The sequence below is a fragment of the Caretta caretta genome, chromosome 9 (genome assembly GCF_965140235.1).
Source record: "Caretta caretta isolate rCarCar2 chromosome 9, rCarCar1.hap1, whole genome shotgun sequence".
Lineage (NCBI taxonomy): Eukaryota > Metazoa > Chordata > Testudines > Cheloniidae > Caretta > Caretta caretta.
Window position 1 is genome coordinate 2,241,620 of NC_134214.1, and position 15,617 is coordinate 2,257,236.

Below are 15,617 nucleotides of genomic sequence, written 5' to 3' on the forward strand. Positions count from 1 at the left end.
CACTTGATCTGTGTCCTTAGTCAAGTCACTTACACTTTCTGAGCCTTGTTTACCCATCTGTAAAATGGCTAGAACAACACACCTACCTCACAAGGCACGAGGAGAGTTTATTAACATTGATAAAGCAATTTGAGACCCTTGGATGGACAGTGATAGAAAAGGGAAGTTTTGTTACTATTATTATGCCAAGTCAAATTCATCAGGCTAGTCCTGAATCAGTCATGAGGCTTATTAATAAATGGGGAAGGAGGGGTGCCCCCGGCCCTCTGATCATGGAATTCTCTCCTGTTCAAAGGCAGCCCCATGCTTCCAGACCACTTTAGCTCTCCAAAGACGGCAGATTAGGCTTGACAGCACATTGTTCTTGTCACTGTTCAGGGCAACTGCACCTGTATTTCCCTCAGGCTTCCAGCTGCACAACTACTGCCGATCTTGGGTGGAGACCTGCGTCTCTTTCCTTCCTGACCAGGGTACATCAAAGCTGCACAGTTCCCTGCCTGCACTGTGTATTTCCCAGCAAAGAGAGTCTGCCTAAACAGATCTGCTTGCTTTCTCTTCAGAGGCGGATCACAGGGGGATTGGCACAGATATACGTTACCACACAGCTCTTTCGAAGCCAGCCAGCTTTTATTCTTAAGGCAAAAAGCATCATAGACAAAACGTATTAAAAACAGTGAGAGAAGCTGCACATGCTAATAAGTTTACGAGGCATTGCCCCACCCTTGGGGCTTCTTCATGGTTACAAGGGCAGAGCTTTGGCTCAGAACAAGCGCACAGTCTTCTGAGGCCGCAGTAAGCCCAGTCCTTCCAATCCTCCCCTAAGGAATGGGGCCCTGCGTGGCCCCGGGGTCCAGTCGGTTTGCTGGATCAGGAAGAAACCCCCGAGTCAGTTCACAACCCAGTTCACAACCCTGCTTTTATCCCACTTTGTTGGTCTCTGGAGAATCCAGTTTGAACTAGTCTATGTACTTCTCTCCCGGTGGGTGGCTTCAAAGGCTGAGAGAGGACATTCATTTGCACACACACACAGCCCAGCTACAGCAGTGTTGCCGGCACCCAGTGCCGAGAGGCTGAACAACAGCTTGAGTTGGTTCGTTACCCGGTGTGCTACACCCAATAATCACAACGGGGTGGAGAAGCAGAAAAGTTTATTTGAAGCTTCAAAAAGGTACAGGGAGATTTGAATCTCAAATCCTGTACAACAGAGCAGGAAGTTACACAGGCTTTTATACATCCTTTTTCCCAGCATACTTATCCAATAGCAAGCTGCTCCAAGTATCCATATAGCCAGCCAATCCAGTTCCCAGCTAGTTCCCTGATTCTCTGTATCATTTGTTAAACTATACATAAAGCTGCTTTATTCAGCATTGTTCTTCCATATCTGCCCTGTTTGGCCTTGCTTAGTTTCAGGCAGTCTGACTCTGCAACATACTGTTGCAGATTCTCAGCATAACTGCTGTGTGTGCCTCCAGGCGGGGGGGCCAAGGACACTTGGGCCTAGCACACAGAGCTGCTGCGAGTGCCTCCAGGCAGGAGGGGGGGGGCAAGGACACCGGGGCCTAGTGCGAGGGGGCTTCATCGACACTCGTGGTCTTCCATCCCCTCGAGTTACCTAGTGGCCATGCCCCAGTGTTCCCAACAACTCCCCCCTTTGAGAACACTCAACAGCCTTGGCTCTGAGTTTTCTCACTTGGGCTACTTATTTCTTTACAATATGACTTTGCATAAGCACTTTGTGATAGCCCTGAAGAGAATGACTTATTAACTTTTGCAAAAGGGCCCTGACACATGATACCGCACAGCATAATACCAGTAATACAAGCAATACAGGAAAGAGAAATTTCAATAGCAGGCTAAATAAACCACCAAGCCAAGACGACAAACCCCAACCTGAAAACAAGGTTTGCAACCAATCGTTCTCTGGGGCAGTATAGGCAACCTGTGCTCCGGCTCGGGCATGGGCCTCAGCCTGTACCACCTTTTCATAGATCTCATAACTGCTATCATTTACATATACACAACATCGGGGCCCGACGAGGGCACAAACCCCTCCTTGGGATGCCAAGAGATAGTCCAAAGCCAGCCTGTTTTGGAGGGAAAACGTCCTGAGCTGCTGTACCTCTTTATTTAATGTTTTTACTGCTGATCCTAAATCACTAACCGAGTCCTCTAACTCTAAGGCCACTTTCTCAAGTACCATCTGCAGCCTTACAGTATAGCGGCCTATGCATGCCAGGGCTGGCCCGGTAAACAGTGGTGCTGTTCCCAGTACAGAGCACCCTACCAGCTTCTCGGTTGTGAGGGGATTCTTCATATTGCCCTCCAATGCCTTAGTCAGTCGCCGCAGGGTCTTTTCTCGTGACTCAACAGAGGTGTCTCGGGCATTTCTAATCTTTCCTTTGGGCAGTGTGGCAGTTATGGAAAGATGAGGAACTCCATGAGCTATATAACAGCTACCTGTCCAGTTGGCTGGCAGCACCTTGTAAGCCTTTCGGCCACATACAAAATAGTGACCCTGTAGGGCCCAGTAAGGACTGTTTCTTAAGGGGATTCCTGGGATATTTAAGGCTGCTTTTCCAAACAGGTCATATGCCCCTAGGGGGGCATCCCATCCTCCTGATTGGGTACAAGTGGGGGCATTTCTAATTGTCCCGTTCAAATTACACTCGCCATAGGGACCACTACAAACCCACCATTGGCTTGCTACATTGGAGATATTAACTGGACGGCAAGTTACATTTCCAAACCCCTTTTTTGTGGTAAGATTATTTGTAAGTGTTTCCCTAAAGGGGAGGAACCATTACACCCACACTGTTGGCCTCCCCTGTTGGTTTTTATCCAATACCCATCAGCCCACTGTGTAATAACACAGGAGCTCTTTCCCACAGGATGCCCATAGGGATCAGATTGGTTTCGGGTAAAACATAACACTCCCTCAGTGAGTACTGCAACTGAATACTCCTGGTCCTGATAGGTGGCTTGCTGTAAAGAGGTCTTGTTCCAGAACGGTGAGTTCGTTCTTTCCTGCTCTTTGGTGGTGGCTAATTCTGCTAGGGTCAAGGGCAGCATGTCAAGGGGCATTCCCGTTTTGGGGGACAGTGGAGTCGGAGCACATACCCAGCAATCAGTCTGGTTTGCTAAATTAGCAACATGGTGCGCAAGCAAAACAAAGGAGTTATGCTCCCGATATGCACAGTTTGGAAATACCAATACAAAGAATAACAATGTTACCCAATTAATTATTACCAGAGTCTTCCCAACCCAAGGTCTTCAATACCTGGGTGGGCCCATTTTAGCATTAAGGTGCCCGCTATTTGTGTCTTTTAAACAGTAGCTTTAGCCCGAGATCGTCACTAGATGAGGAGTCAGCAGGTTGGACGGTCCACTGTTCTGCTGACGAGGGGGCAGGTACTGCCTTCAGACGAGAGTGATGGATCCAGTTCTTGTGTCCCTCGATCTTTGCCGCTGTATGGGAGATCAGCAGGACGGTATAGGGTCCTTTCCACTTTTCCTGGAGAGGCTCGTCTTTCCAGGTGCGAACAAGCACAGAGTCACCGGGCTGTAAGGAGTGGACGGGAGAGTCCAAGGGGAGAGGCTGGGAATCCTTGGTATACCTGTGAAGAGACAAGAGAACAGCAGACGGGGAACACATACTGTGACAAAAAACCATTACCCAACTCCCATTCCCCTGACAGAACCGGGGTGCCATTCATAGGCCATGCCCTTCCAAACATAATTTCAAAGGGACTGAGCCCTAATCTACCCTTAGGGAGAACGCGGATACGGAGTAGGACAAGGGGCAAAGCATCAGGCCATCGCAGTGAGGCTTCTTGGCACACGTTTGAGAGATGCCGTTTAAGGGTCTGATTGGTACGCTCCTCTACACCACTGGCTTGCGGTCTCCAGGGTGTATGGAGTTTCCAGGGGATCTGTAAGGCATGTGAGATGCTTTGAATGATTTTTGACGTGAAGTGTGTCCCATTGTCAGATTCCATCCACAGGGGGAGTCCAAAGCGAGGAATGATCTCCTGAACAAACTTGAGGGCCACTGTCCTGGCAGTGCAGTTACGGCATGGGAAGGCTTCTGGCCATCCGCTGAACCGATCCACTATAACAAGGAGATATTTGAACCCTTGGGTCCGGGGAAACTCAGTAAAGTCTATTTGCCACACTTGTCCGGGGCCCGGAGTGGGTTCTAGGGCAGCTGGTGGCACAGGATGTCCCGGTCGGGGGTTATTCTTTTGGCAGACTAAGCAGTCCGCTTGTACCTGGGCAGCCAGGGGTCGGAGTCCGGAAGTGATAAAGTATTTTCCCATTAGCTGGATAAGTGTTTCCCTGCCAGCATGAGTGGTTTGATGTAGTTTCTGCAGCACTGGCTGGATTAGGCCCTTTGGTAAGAGGACCTTCCCTTCTGGGGAATGGAGCCATCCCTCCTTTTCCCAGAGACTGAGTTTGTCAGTTAGCTGTCTCTCCTCCCCAGAGTACTGAGGGGTTGGAAGCTCCCCTACTGATGGGATAAGGGCATGTATATGGGCGTTCTCAGCCTGAGGGGATGGCAGGGTGGCAGCATGCTTAGCCTTTCTATCTGCCCGGGCGTTACCTCTGGCCACATCTTGATCTTCCCTTTGATGGGCTTTACAGTGTACCACAGCCACTTCTGAGGGGAGTTGTACGGCTTCTAGGAGCCGGAGGATTTGGGGCCCGTACTTGACTGGGGAGCCTTGGGCTGTCAGCATTCCCCTTTGCTTCCATAGGCCAGCATGAGCATGCAGCACACCAAAAGCATACTTTGAATCAGTAAAAATGTTGACCCGCTTTCCTTTTGACAGTTCAAGTGCACGGGTCAGGGCTATTAGTTCGGCAAGCTGGGCAGAGGTCCCAGCAGGCAAACCTTCAGCTTCCACAGTGTCATGGAGGGTCACAACAGCATAACCCGCCCTCCTTTGCCCATCTATTACAGTACTGCTACCATCAGTGTACCACTCATAATCTGCATTTGGGACGGGTGCATCCTTTAAATCCGGACGGCTGGAGTACTGGGCGTCTATGATCTCTAAACAGTCATGTTCCTGTTCCTCTGTTTCTGGCAAGAGGGTGGCTGGGTTAAGGGAGGGGCAAGGCTGTAGGGTGACTTCAGAGTTCTCTAACAGCTTAGCCTGGTACCGAGCAATCCGAGCCTGGGTGAGCCAAAGCCCTCCCTTTGCATCCAATAAGGCTCGGACCATATGGGGAGTATAGATTTGCATAACCCCTCCCAATGTTAGCTTCTCGGCTTCCTCAAGCACTAGGGCAGTAGCTGCGACCGCCCGTAAACATGCCGGCCAACCCTTTGCAACCTGATCCAATTGCTTAGAAAAATAAGCCACAGGACGCTTCCATGCTCCTAACAGCTGTGTAAGCACTCCTAGGGCCACCCCCCTTCGTTCATGTACATACAACTGAAACGGCTTAGAGAGATCTGGCAGGCCCAGAGCCGGGGCTTCCATCAATTTTCTTTTCAGAATTTTAAATGCCCTGTCAGCCTCTGGGGTCCAATAGAAGGGGTCATGATCTGCTCCTTTTACACAGTCGTACAGGGGTTTATCCCACAGTCCAAACTCTGGGATCCATATCCTGCAAAAGCCTGCCATACCCAGAAATGCCCTGAGCCGCTTACGGTTACTTGGGGTAGGAACTTGACAGATAGCTTCCTTTCTTTCGCTTGAAAGCTGACGCTCCCCTTGCCGTATGTGAAACCCGAGGTACCGTACCTCTGGGAGGGCAATTTGAGCCTTACTCCGTGCTACACGATATCCCCGGAGTCCAATAAAATTCAGGAGGCTCACGGTGGCTTTAAGGCAGGATTTTTGGCCCACAGTGGCAATTAACAAATCATCTACATACTGCAGAAGGAGAGCCTCCTCATTATCCCACTCCTGTAGGTCCCTGGCCAGAGCCTGGCCAAAAAGGGTGGGAGAGTTTTTAAATCCCTGGGCCAACACTGTCCAGCAAAGTTGCTTTTTAACCCTTTTTCGGTCCTCCCACTCGAAGGAGAAGATCTCCTGTGATGGGGTGGCAACTGGGATGGTAAAGAAAGCATCTTTCAGATCAAGGACTGAAAAATGGGTATACTGTCCCCCTATAGAAGCCAATAAGGTGTACGGGTTAGGGACAAGAGGGTGCAGAGTCTTAACCCGTTCATTGACTGCCCTTAGGTCCTGTACCAGCCGATACGTGCCATCAGGCTTCTGTACGGGTAGAATGGGAGTGTTCCAGGCTGACTGACATTCCCGGAGAATACCATACATTAGGAATCGATCTATAGTTTCCTGTAAACCTTCTCTGGCTTCCCTCTTGATTGGATACTGTTTTACTTGCACTGGGCCTTTCGCTGGTATGAGCTGAATAGTAATAGGGGTCTGGTGGGTGGCCTTTCCTGGAATCCCTGATGCCCACACGAGGGGGTACACCTGGTCTTCCCATGGACTCCATTCTGGGGCTTGCATGGCTGAGGGCTCAACTGCAAGGGTCATGATCCAGGCATTCTCAGGGGGTAAGGTAAGGGTTATTTCGTCCTCAGTAAAATGCAGGGTGGCACCGAGGCGACAAAGTAGATCCTGTCCCAGCAGAGGTGTTGGACACTCAGGGAGGTATACCAGCTTGTGGGATATAGTCCTGTTTCCCAAAGCACATTCCGCTGGGGCATACACTGGGCACTTGGTGTCCCTGCCTGTGGCTCCCACCACAGTAAGGGAATCTGCTACTGGCAACTGAAGAGGCTGATTTACGGCAGTTCGGGCCGCTCCAGAGTCCACTAAAAAATCTATTTCTGAGCTTCCCACCCGCATCTTTACTCGGGGTTCCGGGGGTAGGGTGGTCCGTCTCCCCTGACACCCCTATTCCTGCTCCACCATCGCCATCATAGGGGCACCTCCCTGTTCTTTCCTCTTTGGGCACTCATTTTTCCAGTGTCCCTCCTGTCGACACAGGGCACACTGGTTGCGACCCAGTCGTCTCTCCTGCAGGCCCGGACGGTCGCGTCCACGGCCCCTTCCTCCCCGGCCACTTCTCCTAGTGCCGGCCTGTACCGCTGTTACCATCAATCTCACTTGCTTTCTCTCCTTCTCTGTCTCTCTCAGACTATAAGCTCGGTTTGCAGTCTCTAAAATTTGTGCCATGGTCATACCCATTAAATCCTCCTTTTTTTGTAACTTTCTCTTAATATCAGGGGCTGCTCTGCTCGTAAAAATTCCCTTAATAATTGACTCAGTTGCCTGATCATCGGGGTCTGCATTAGTGTTCTGTCGAATGGTGTCCTGAATACGCTGTAGAAAGGCCCCTGGGCTTTCTTTTAAATCCTGCATTACTTCATATGGCTTTGCCCAATTATTATGTCGGACAGCCGAGTGACGGAGTCCATGCAAAAGCAACTCCTTATAGGAGGTAAGGCGGGTCATAGCCCCAGGATCATTTGGATCCCACCTGGGGTCTGCTCGGGGGACTTGTGCATCCAGGTCAGGGACATTAATACGACCCCGGTCGTACCGTCTCTGCGCCTCCTCCCTTGCCTTGGACACAACCTGTTGTCTTTCAACCTCAGACAATAGGGTTCGCAGGAGGACGTTACAATCATCCCAGTTCGGCTTGTGACTGCTGAGGCACCCCTCAAAGACTGATATAAACCTGCTTGGGTTGGTGGAAAACTCTCCTGCCTGTGCTTTGAAAGCAGCCAAATCCACAGGATTAAAGGGCACATGAGTATAAACCTGCATAGTTGTGGCAGGACGCCTGTCTGATCCAGACCGGGCGACTTTAGTTTCGGTGATTAAGGGGTATAGGCCAACCATTGGGGACTTACAAGGTGTGGGTGTAGGGGCCGAAGGGGACACCGGCTCTGCCATTACAGTGGGGGTGGGGGTCTGGGTACTAACATTAGCTGCTACCGAACCAGTTGGAGTCAGATTACAGCGCTGTAAAATAGCTGGTCGAGTACATAAAGTCAGAAACAAATGCGCATACATATGTTCATTCCATTTCCTTGTTCTCTGACAGAACGGGAGTAACTGAAGGATCGTGTTGTAATTAATTGACCCTCCTGGTGGCCACCACTCCTGGTCCTCTAGTGGATATTGAGGCCAGTCAACTGTACAGAATCGTTTTAATTGGCTCTTAGTCATCGGATCCGCACCAAATACCTTCCAGTTTGCTAGAATGCACTCTAGGGGCGTACACCGTGCCCTAACCTCTGAGCTCTGTCCCTGTCCCATACCTACAGGGTAACTCTGGGCGTCCCCAGGTTCCAACAGAGCATATAATCCGGATTTTAAAAGGTTCCTACCTTATCCAAGGGTCCGGTTCTTCACCGTGGCCTGCAGCTGCTCCTCCCCCACGTCTAAGGGACCGGTTCTTCACCGCCGTCCACAACAGCTTCTCCACTATATGAGTGCATTGCACCGTTGTGCCCTCTGGGGTCGATCAAATCGCGTCTCCTCCGAGGCCCCCGATGAACTCACCGGTGCACGCTGGGCGTCGGTTCTCGCCGCAATCCTCGACCTCCAGGAGGGGTCCGGGCAAGGCTAAATTGCAGCCTCGAGCCCACGCAGGGACGCCAAAAGCTGTTGCCGGCACCCAGTGCCGAGAGGCTGAACAACAGCTTGAGTTGGTTCATTACCCGGTGTGCTACACCCAATAATCACAACGGGGTGGAGAAGCAGAAAAGTTTATTTGAAGCTTCAAAAAGGTACAGGGAGATTTGAATCTCAAATCCTGTACAACAGAGCAGGAAGTTACACAGGCTTTTATACATCCTTTTTCCCAGCATACTTATCCAATAGCAAGCTGCTCCAAGTATCCATATAGCCAGCCAATCCAGTTCCCAGCTAGTTCCCTGATTCTCTGTATCATTTGTTAAACTATACATAAAGCTGCTTTATTCAGCATTGTTCTTCCATATCTCCCCTGTTTGGCCTTGCTTAGTTTCAGGCAGTCTGACTCTGCAACATACTGTTGCAGATTCTCAGCATAACTGCTGCGAGTGCCTCCAGGCGGGGGGGCCAAGGACACTTGGGCCTAGCACGCAGAGCTGCTGCGAGTGCCTCCAGGCAGGAGGGAGGGGGGCCAAGGACACCGGGGCCTAGTGCGAGGGGGCTTCATCGACACTCGTGGTCTTTCATCCCCTCGAGTTACCTAGTGGCCATGCCCCAGTGTTCCCAACAGCAGGAATGTACAATGCCACAACAACAGGTACACAACTGCATTCTAATGCAGTGTGCCCCAAAGGGATTAACCCTCATTCAGGAAGGGGGAGCTTAATTCCGCGTGGTTTGTTCAGGGTACTGTCACTGTTTTCTCCTGCACAGTGCCACCCAGTTTTGCCAGTGAGCTTCAGCTCTATGCAGCACAGGGCTTCAGGGTCATCGGACTGGCGCACAAAATTCTGCAGGGAGGGAGGCAGGCAGCTGGCTTAACAAGGTAAGAAACAGACAGACTGCCACTGACTTACTGCGCTCTGTAGCTGTCCAGCAGTGGGGAAGGGAGATTGTGGGAAGGGCTTTGGAGGACTATCTGCACTCTCACATGACCTTGCCTGCATCCTCAGTGCAAAGTAGCCTGGTTCCAGCCCAAACTAAAGCACAGAGCAGGCTTTAACCCATCCCCCAACCCATACACTTAAGGTCAAAAGTGCAATAAGCATGTGCTTGAGGGTTGTGTGTGTGGATGGGGTGGGGTGGGTAAAACCATGCACAGGAGCCCAGGCTAACCCTCCAGTGACACATACCCTGTGGGCTGAGCCGACAGCGCTGCTGTGGAAGGAGTAGGCAATGAATGAGTTCAGGAGGCAGGCTTTGAGAGTCTCCGTTTAAAATCAGGATCGTGGACCTGTCTAGGGACGCAGGAATCTTTTCTGCTGGCTGTGGCAGGAATTTACCTGAGCTCTCCAGCCAAACACACAAACTTACAGGTGTGCAACATATTTCGCAATACTGTTTTGTCCTATGGGCAATATTACTAGTCTAATAGGTGACATCTGGATATTGCTGGCAGCCTTTTTTGTGAAGTTGTGGGTCAAACTGCAAAGTGCAATTCTGCTCTGAAAAGTGACCCTTAAAGTGGCACCTGCAACTCAGCTGATCTGGTCACAGTGAGCATTTGCAGAATCAGACCCCACATACCAGAGTGACAAGAACAAGTTTTGGTCCTTTCCCTCCAGTCGACCCCCTGGATCCAGCCCACATCTGGGAGAGAGTTGGGTTCTGTTCTGGCTCCGTGCTGCAGCAACATGATTGTTAACTGAGTTCCAAAGGCAGGGCCAAACCCTGCTCTCACTGGTCCTCGTACAACTCTATGCAAGCCAAGGGCGTTGCACATGTATGAGTCAGGGCAGAGTTTGAAGCCATGGAGGCTGAAGAGGTGTAATGGAGGGTGGAATTTAGCTTCCAGCATCTTTGTTGCCAGCGATGATGCGAGAGCCAAAAAGAAGCCAGCCTGACTTTCCGATCTGAAGTTGGATTTGCAGAGCTGGTAGTTACCAAACAAACATACTTTTATTTATTAACTCAGTAAATACCATCTGGTGTCTCTGTGAGATACCATATGTGACCCCCTTTCCCACCCCTATGCCAATGTTACAGTTACCTTGTAGACTTGAACTAGCTAGGGAACTGCAGCTCCATTTTGGTCCCCAAGGCCACAATGAAATCAGTAACAACCTCCAAAGCTAGATATACACTGCGCTTCATATACAGACCAAGGAAACAGGTTTCAGTGGTAGCCGTGTTAGTCTGTATCAGCAAAAAAACAAGAAGCCCTTGTGGCACTTTCGAGACTAACCAATTTATTTGGGCATAAGCTTTCGTGGGTTAGAACTCACTTCATCAGATGTGTGAAGTAAAAGATACAGGAGCAGGTATAAATGCATGAAAGGATGTGGGTTGCTTTACCAAGTGTTAGGTCAGTCTAATGAGATACATCAATTAACAGCAGGATAGCAAGGGAGGAGAAATAACTTTTGAAGTGATAAGAGGTTGGCCCATTACAGACTGTTGACAAGAAGGTGTGAGTAACAGTAGGGAGAAATTAAGTTTAGGTGTAATGACCCGACCACTCCCAGTCTTTATTCAGGCCTAATCTGTTGGTATCTAGTTTGCAAATTAATTCCAGTTCTGCAGCTTCATGCTGGAGTCTGTTTTTGAAGTTTTTTTGTTGAAGAATTGCCACTTTGAGGTCTGTTAAGAGAGATTGAAGTGTTCTCTTACAGGTTTTTGAATGTTATGATTCCTGAAGTCAGATTTGCATCCATTTATTCTTTTGCGTAGAGACTGTCCGGTTTGGCCAATGTACATGGCAGAGGGGCATTGCTGGCACATGATGGCATCTATCACATTGGTAGATGTGCAGGTGAACGAGCCCCGGATGGTGTGGCTCATGTGGTTAGGTCCTATGATGGTGTCCCTTGAATAGATATGTGGACAGAGTTGGCACCGGGGTTAGTAGCAGGGTTTGGTCCCTGGGTTGGTGGTTCTGTGGTGTGGTGTGTAATTGCTGGTAAGTATTTGCTTCAGGTTGGGGGGCTGTCTGTAAGCAAGGACTGGCCTGTCTCCCAAGGTCTGTGAGAGTGATGGGTCGTCCTTCAGGATAGTTTGTAGATCCTTGATGATGCGCTGGAGAGGTTTTAGTTGGGAGCTGTAGGTGACGGCTAGTGGCGTTCTGTTACTTTCTTTGTTGGGCCTGTCTTGTAGTAGGTGACTTCTCAATACCCTTCTGGCTCTGTCAATCTGTTTCTTCACTTCACCAGGTGGGTATTGCAGTTTTAAGAACGCTTGATAGAGATTCTGTAGGTGTTTTTCTCTGTCTGAGGATCGGAGCAAATGCGGTTGTATCTTAGAGCTTGGCTGTAGACAATGGATCGTGTGATGTGGTCTGGATGAAAGCTGGAGGCATGTAGGTAAGTATAGCAGACAATTTATACCTTGCGCTACATTGATGACATCTTCACAAGAGGTCCAGTTCCTAGACACTACAGTGCTAATAAGCGATGGTCACATAAACACCATCCATAAACACCATTGCAGTTTTAAGGACACTTGATAGAGCTTCTGAGGGTGTTTGTCTCTGTCTGAGGGATCGGAGCAAATGCGGTTGTATCTTAGAACTTGGCTGTAGACAATGGATCGTGTGATGTGGTCTGGATGGAAGCTGGAGGCATGTAGGTAAGTATAGCAGTCAGTAGGTTTCCGGTATAGGATGGTGTTTATGTGACCATTGCTTATTAGCACTGTAGTGTTTAGGAAGTGGACCTCTTGTGTGGACTGGTCCAGGCTGAGGTTGATGGTAGGGTGGAAATCCTTGAAATCTTGGTGGAATTCCTCAAGGGCTTCCTTCCCATGGGTCCAGAAGATGAAGATGTCATCAATATAGCACAAGCAGAGTAGGGGCGTAAGGAGACGAGAGATGAGGAAGCGTTATTCTAAGTCAGCCATAAAAATGTTGGCATATTGAGGGGCCATGCAGGTACCCATAGCAGTCCCACTGACTTGAAGGTATAAATTGTCCGCTATGCTTACCTACATGCCTCCAGCTTTCATCCAGACCACATCACACGATCCATTGTCTACAGCCAAGCTCTAAGATACAACCGCATTTGCTCCGATCCCTCAGACAGAGACAAACACCTACAGGATCTCTATCAAGCATTCTTAAAACTGCAATACCCACCTGCTGAAGTGAAGAAACAGATTGACAGAGCCAGAAGGGTATCGAGAAGTCACCTACTACAAGACAGGCCCAACAAAGAAAGTAACAGAACGCCACTAGCCGTCACCTACAGCTCCCAACTAAAACCTCTCCAGCGCATCATCAAGGATCTACAACCTATCCTGAAAGATGACCCATCATTCTCACAGATCTTGGGAGACAGACCAGTCCTTGCCTACAGACAGCCCCCCAACCTGAAGCAAATACTCATCAGCAATTACACACCACACAACAAAAACACGAACCCAGGGACCAAACCCTGCTACAAACCCCAGTGCCAACTCTGTCCACATATCTATTCAAGGGACACCATCATAGGACCTAACCACATGAGCCACACCATCCGGGGCTCGTTCACCTGCACATCTACCAATGTGATAGATGCCATCATGTGCCAGCAATGCCCCTCAGCCGTGTACATTGGCCAAACTGGACAGTCTCTGCGCAAAAGAATAAATGGACACAAATGTGACTTCAGGAATCATAACATTCAAAAACCAGTAGGAGAACACTTCAATCTCTCTGGTCACTCAATAACAGACCTCAAAGTGGCAATTCTTCAACAAAAAAACTTCAAAAACAGACTCCAGCATGAAGCTGCAGAACTGGAATTAATTTGCAAACTAGACACCATCAGATTAGGCCTGAATAAAGCCTGGGAGTGGTTAGGTCATTACAAAACCTCAACTTAATATCCTCAATACTAATGTCTTCCTACTGTTACTCACGCCTTCTTGTCAACTGTCTGTAATGGGCCACTTCAAAAGTTATTTCTCCTCCCTTGGTATCCTGCTGTTAATTGATGTATCTCGTTGGATTGACCTAACCAGTGATGAGCGGCCAAAATCTTAACAACCGGTTCCCTCCTCACCCCACAAGGAGGTCGTTGCCCACCCCCGCCCCCTGGGACTCCTGCCCCATCCAACCCCCCGCATTTCTTGACGGCCCCCCCAGGACCCCTGCCCCATCCACCCCTGTCCCCTGACTACCCCCAGAACCGGGCAGGAGGGTCTCGTGGGCCACCGTACTGGGTGCCCACCCCACCCCTAAGAGCCAGAGGGACCTGCTGGGGGGCGGGGTGGGGACTCCTGGCGGTGCTTACCTGGGGCAGCTCTCAGGAAGTATCCGGCAGGTCCCTCTGGCTCCTAGGTGCGGGGGAGCGTAGCTAGGGGGCGAGCAGAGGGACCGGCCACTCACCCACTGATCGCATCAAAATGGCGCCTTAGGCGCCGACTCCCTGGGTGCTCTGGGGCTGGAGCACCCACAGGGAAAATTTGGTGGGTGCAGAGCAACCATCGGCAGCTCCGCACCCTGCGCCTGGCCCCAGCTCACCTCCGCTCAGCCTCCTCCGCTGAACACACCGCCCCGCTCTGCTTCCCTGCCCCCCCACCCCAGCTCCCCGCGAATCAGCTGTTCGGCGGGAAGCCGGGGCAGGCTGAGAAGCAGGCGGCGGCTTCCCGCTCAGGGCCAGGGAGGCAGAGATGAGCTGGGGTGGGGAGCTGTTCCCCTGCGCCCCCCCCTTCCCCGGGTTACCTGCTGCGGCACGGGCAGCCCTCCTCGTGCCCCCCCGCCTCAGCTCACCTCCGGGCTGGAGCACCCATGGAGTCGGCGCCTAAGGCCACTTTTGGCCGGTTAAATTTAGAAATTTAGAATTTGGCCAGTTAAATTTGTTCCGCGAGGGACAACCGGTTCTAAAAGGGCTTCTAAATTTAACAACCAGTTCTAGCAAACCGGTGCCAACCGGCTCCAGCTTACCACTGGACCTAACACTTGGTAAAGCAACCCACATTCTTTCATGTATTTATACCTGCTCCTGTATCTTTTACTTCATGGATCCGATGAAGTGGGTTCTAGCTCACGAAAGCTTATGCCCAAATAAATTTGTTAGTCTCTAAGGTGCCACAAGACCAAGGAAAGTACAGAGAGAAACAGGGAGAGAAAGGGGCAGTCTCCTTTCAAAATACGACCAGTGCCAGCTAGGGTCACTGATCTGCAAAGCTTCCAGGTGTAGGTAACTTCTCTACTAATACTAACAAATTTATTTGAGCATAAGCGTTCATGAGCTACAGCTCACTTCATTGTAGCTCACGAAAGCTCATGCTCAAATAAATTGGTTAGTCTCTCAGGTGCCACAAGTACTCCTTTTCTTTTTGCGAATACAGACTAACACGGCTGCTACTCTGAAATCTACTAATACTGACAGACATACTTCAGGAGGGTGTTGGAAGAGCTAATTAGTTAATTGAAAAAGCTATTTTGAACTGGAATAGGCCTCATGTTGCTAATAGGCTGATTTGACATAAACAGGACTGCGATTCCAGAAAGATTAATAAGACACGTCTCTGTCTTCTTCATTCTCAGGGAGGAGGTGGAGTCTGACCTGACGTTCCTGGGCCTTCTGATAATGGAAAATCGGCTGAAGGCAGCGACCAAGCCTGTGCTGGAAGAACTCAGCGCTGCCCGCATCAGGAGCGTTATGGTCACAGGTAGCTACACAGGGACATGCTTTTATGCTGTGGCTTGGTCACTGGCATTGAGTAGAAGAAATAGTGACTTTCAGTCAATTGTATCCCAGGAAGCAGCCGTGTTAGAGTCGGCTTGAACCACGTGTGTGTGTCCCTGGAAATCATCCCAGCCCCTTCAGACAATTATCCCAGCCCCTTGAACTCCTAATGGAGCCCTGGCTTCCTCCTCCATCAGGCCCCCTTTCTCCACAGTCCAGCTGCTGGGCTGACTTAGGCTCAGAATCTCTCTCCCTGCCCCCGGCTATCAGGCCTCTTGCTGTCATCTCTGGTTCTGCATAACGTGCCAATGACTCTGTCCCTTCTCTGCCTCCCCTCCCCCATGTCCCCCTTGTCCTGCAATGAAAGTGGGAGAGCAGGGTG

General features: G+C 50.2%; 1 protein-coding gene and 1 long non-coding RNA gene across 2 annotated transcripts in view; one reads left to right on the top strand and one right to left on the bottom strand.

Moving 5' to 3' along the window:
- The window catches only part of LOC125643199 (putative cation-transporting ATPase 13A4), a 73,992-nt gene that overhangs the window by 40,144 nt on the left and 18,231 nt on the right, over positions 1-15,617 (top strand). Inside the window, exons 17-18 of the mRNA XM_048865481.2 lie at positions 9,339-9,450; positions 15,094-15,218. Coding sequence (XP_048721438.2) covers positions 9,339-9,450; positions 15,094-15,218 — 237 coding nt within the window. The remainder of the gene's footprint in view (positions 1-9,338; positions 9,451-15,093; positions 15,219-15,617) is intronic.
- LOC142073149 (uncharacterized) lies at positions 609-9,191 on the bottom strand. The gene is made up of 2 exons (XR_012669830.1): positions 8,318-9,191; positions 609-3,614 (listed from the first exon to the last, which is right to left on the bottom strand). It is a non-coding gene; the product is annotated as an uncharacterized LOC142073149 (long non-coding RNA).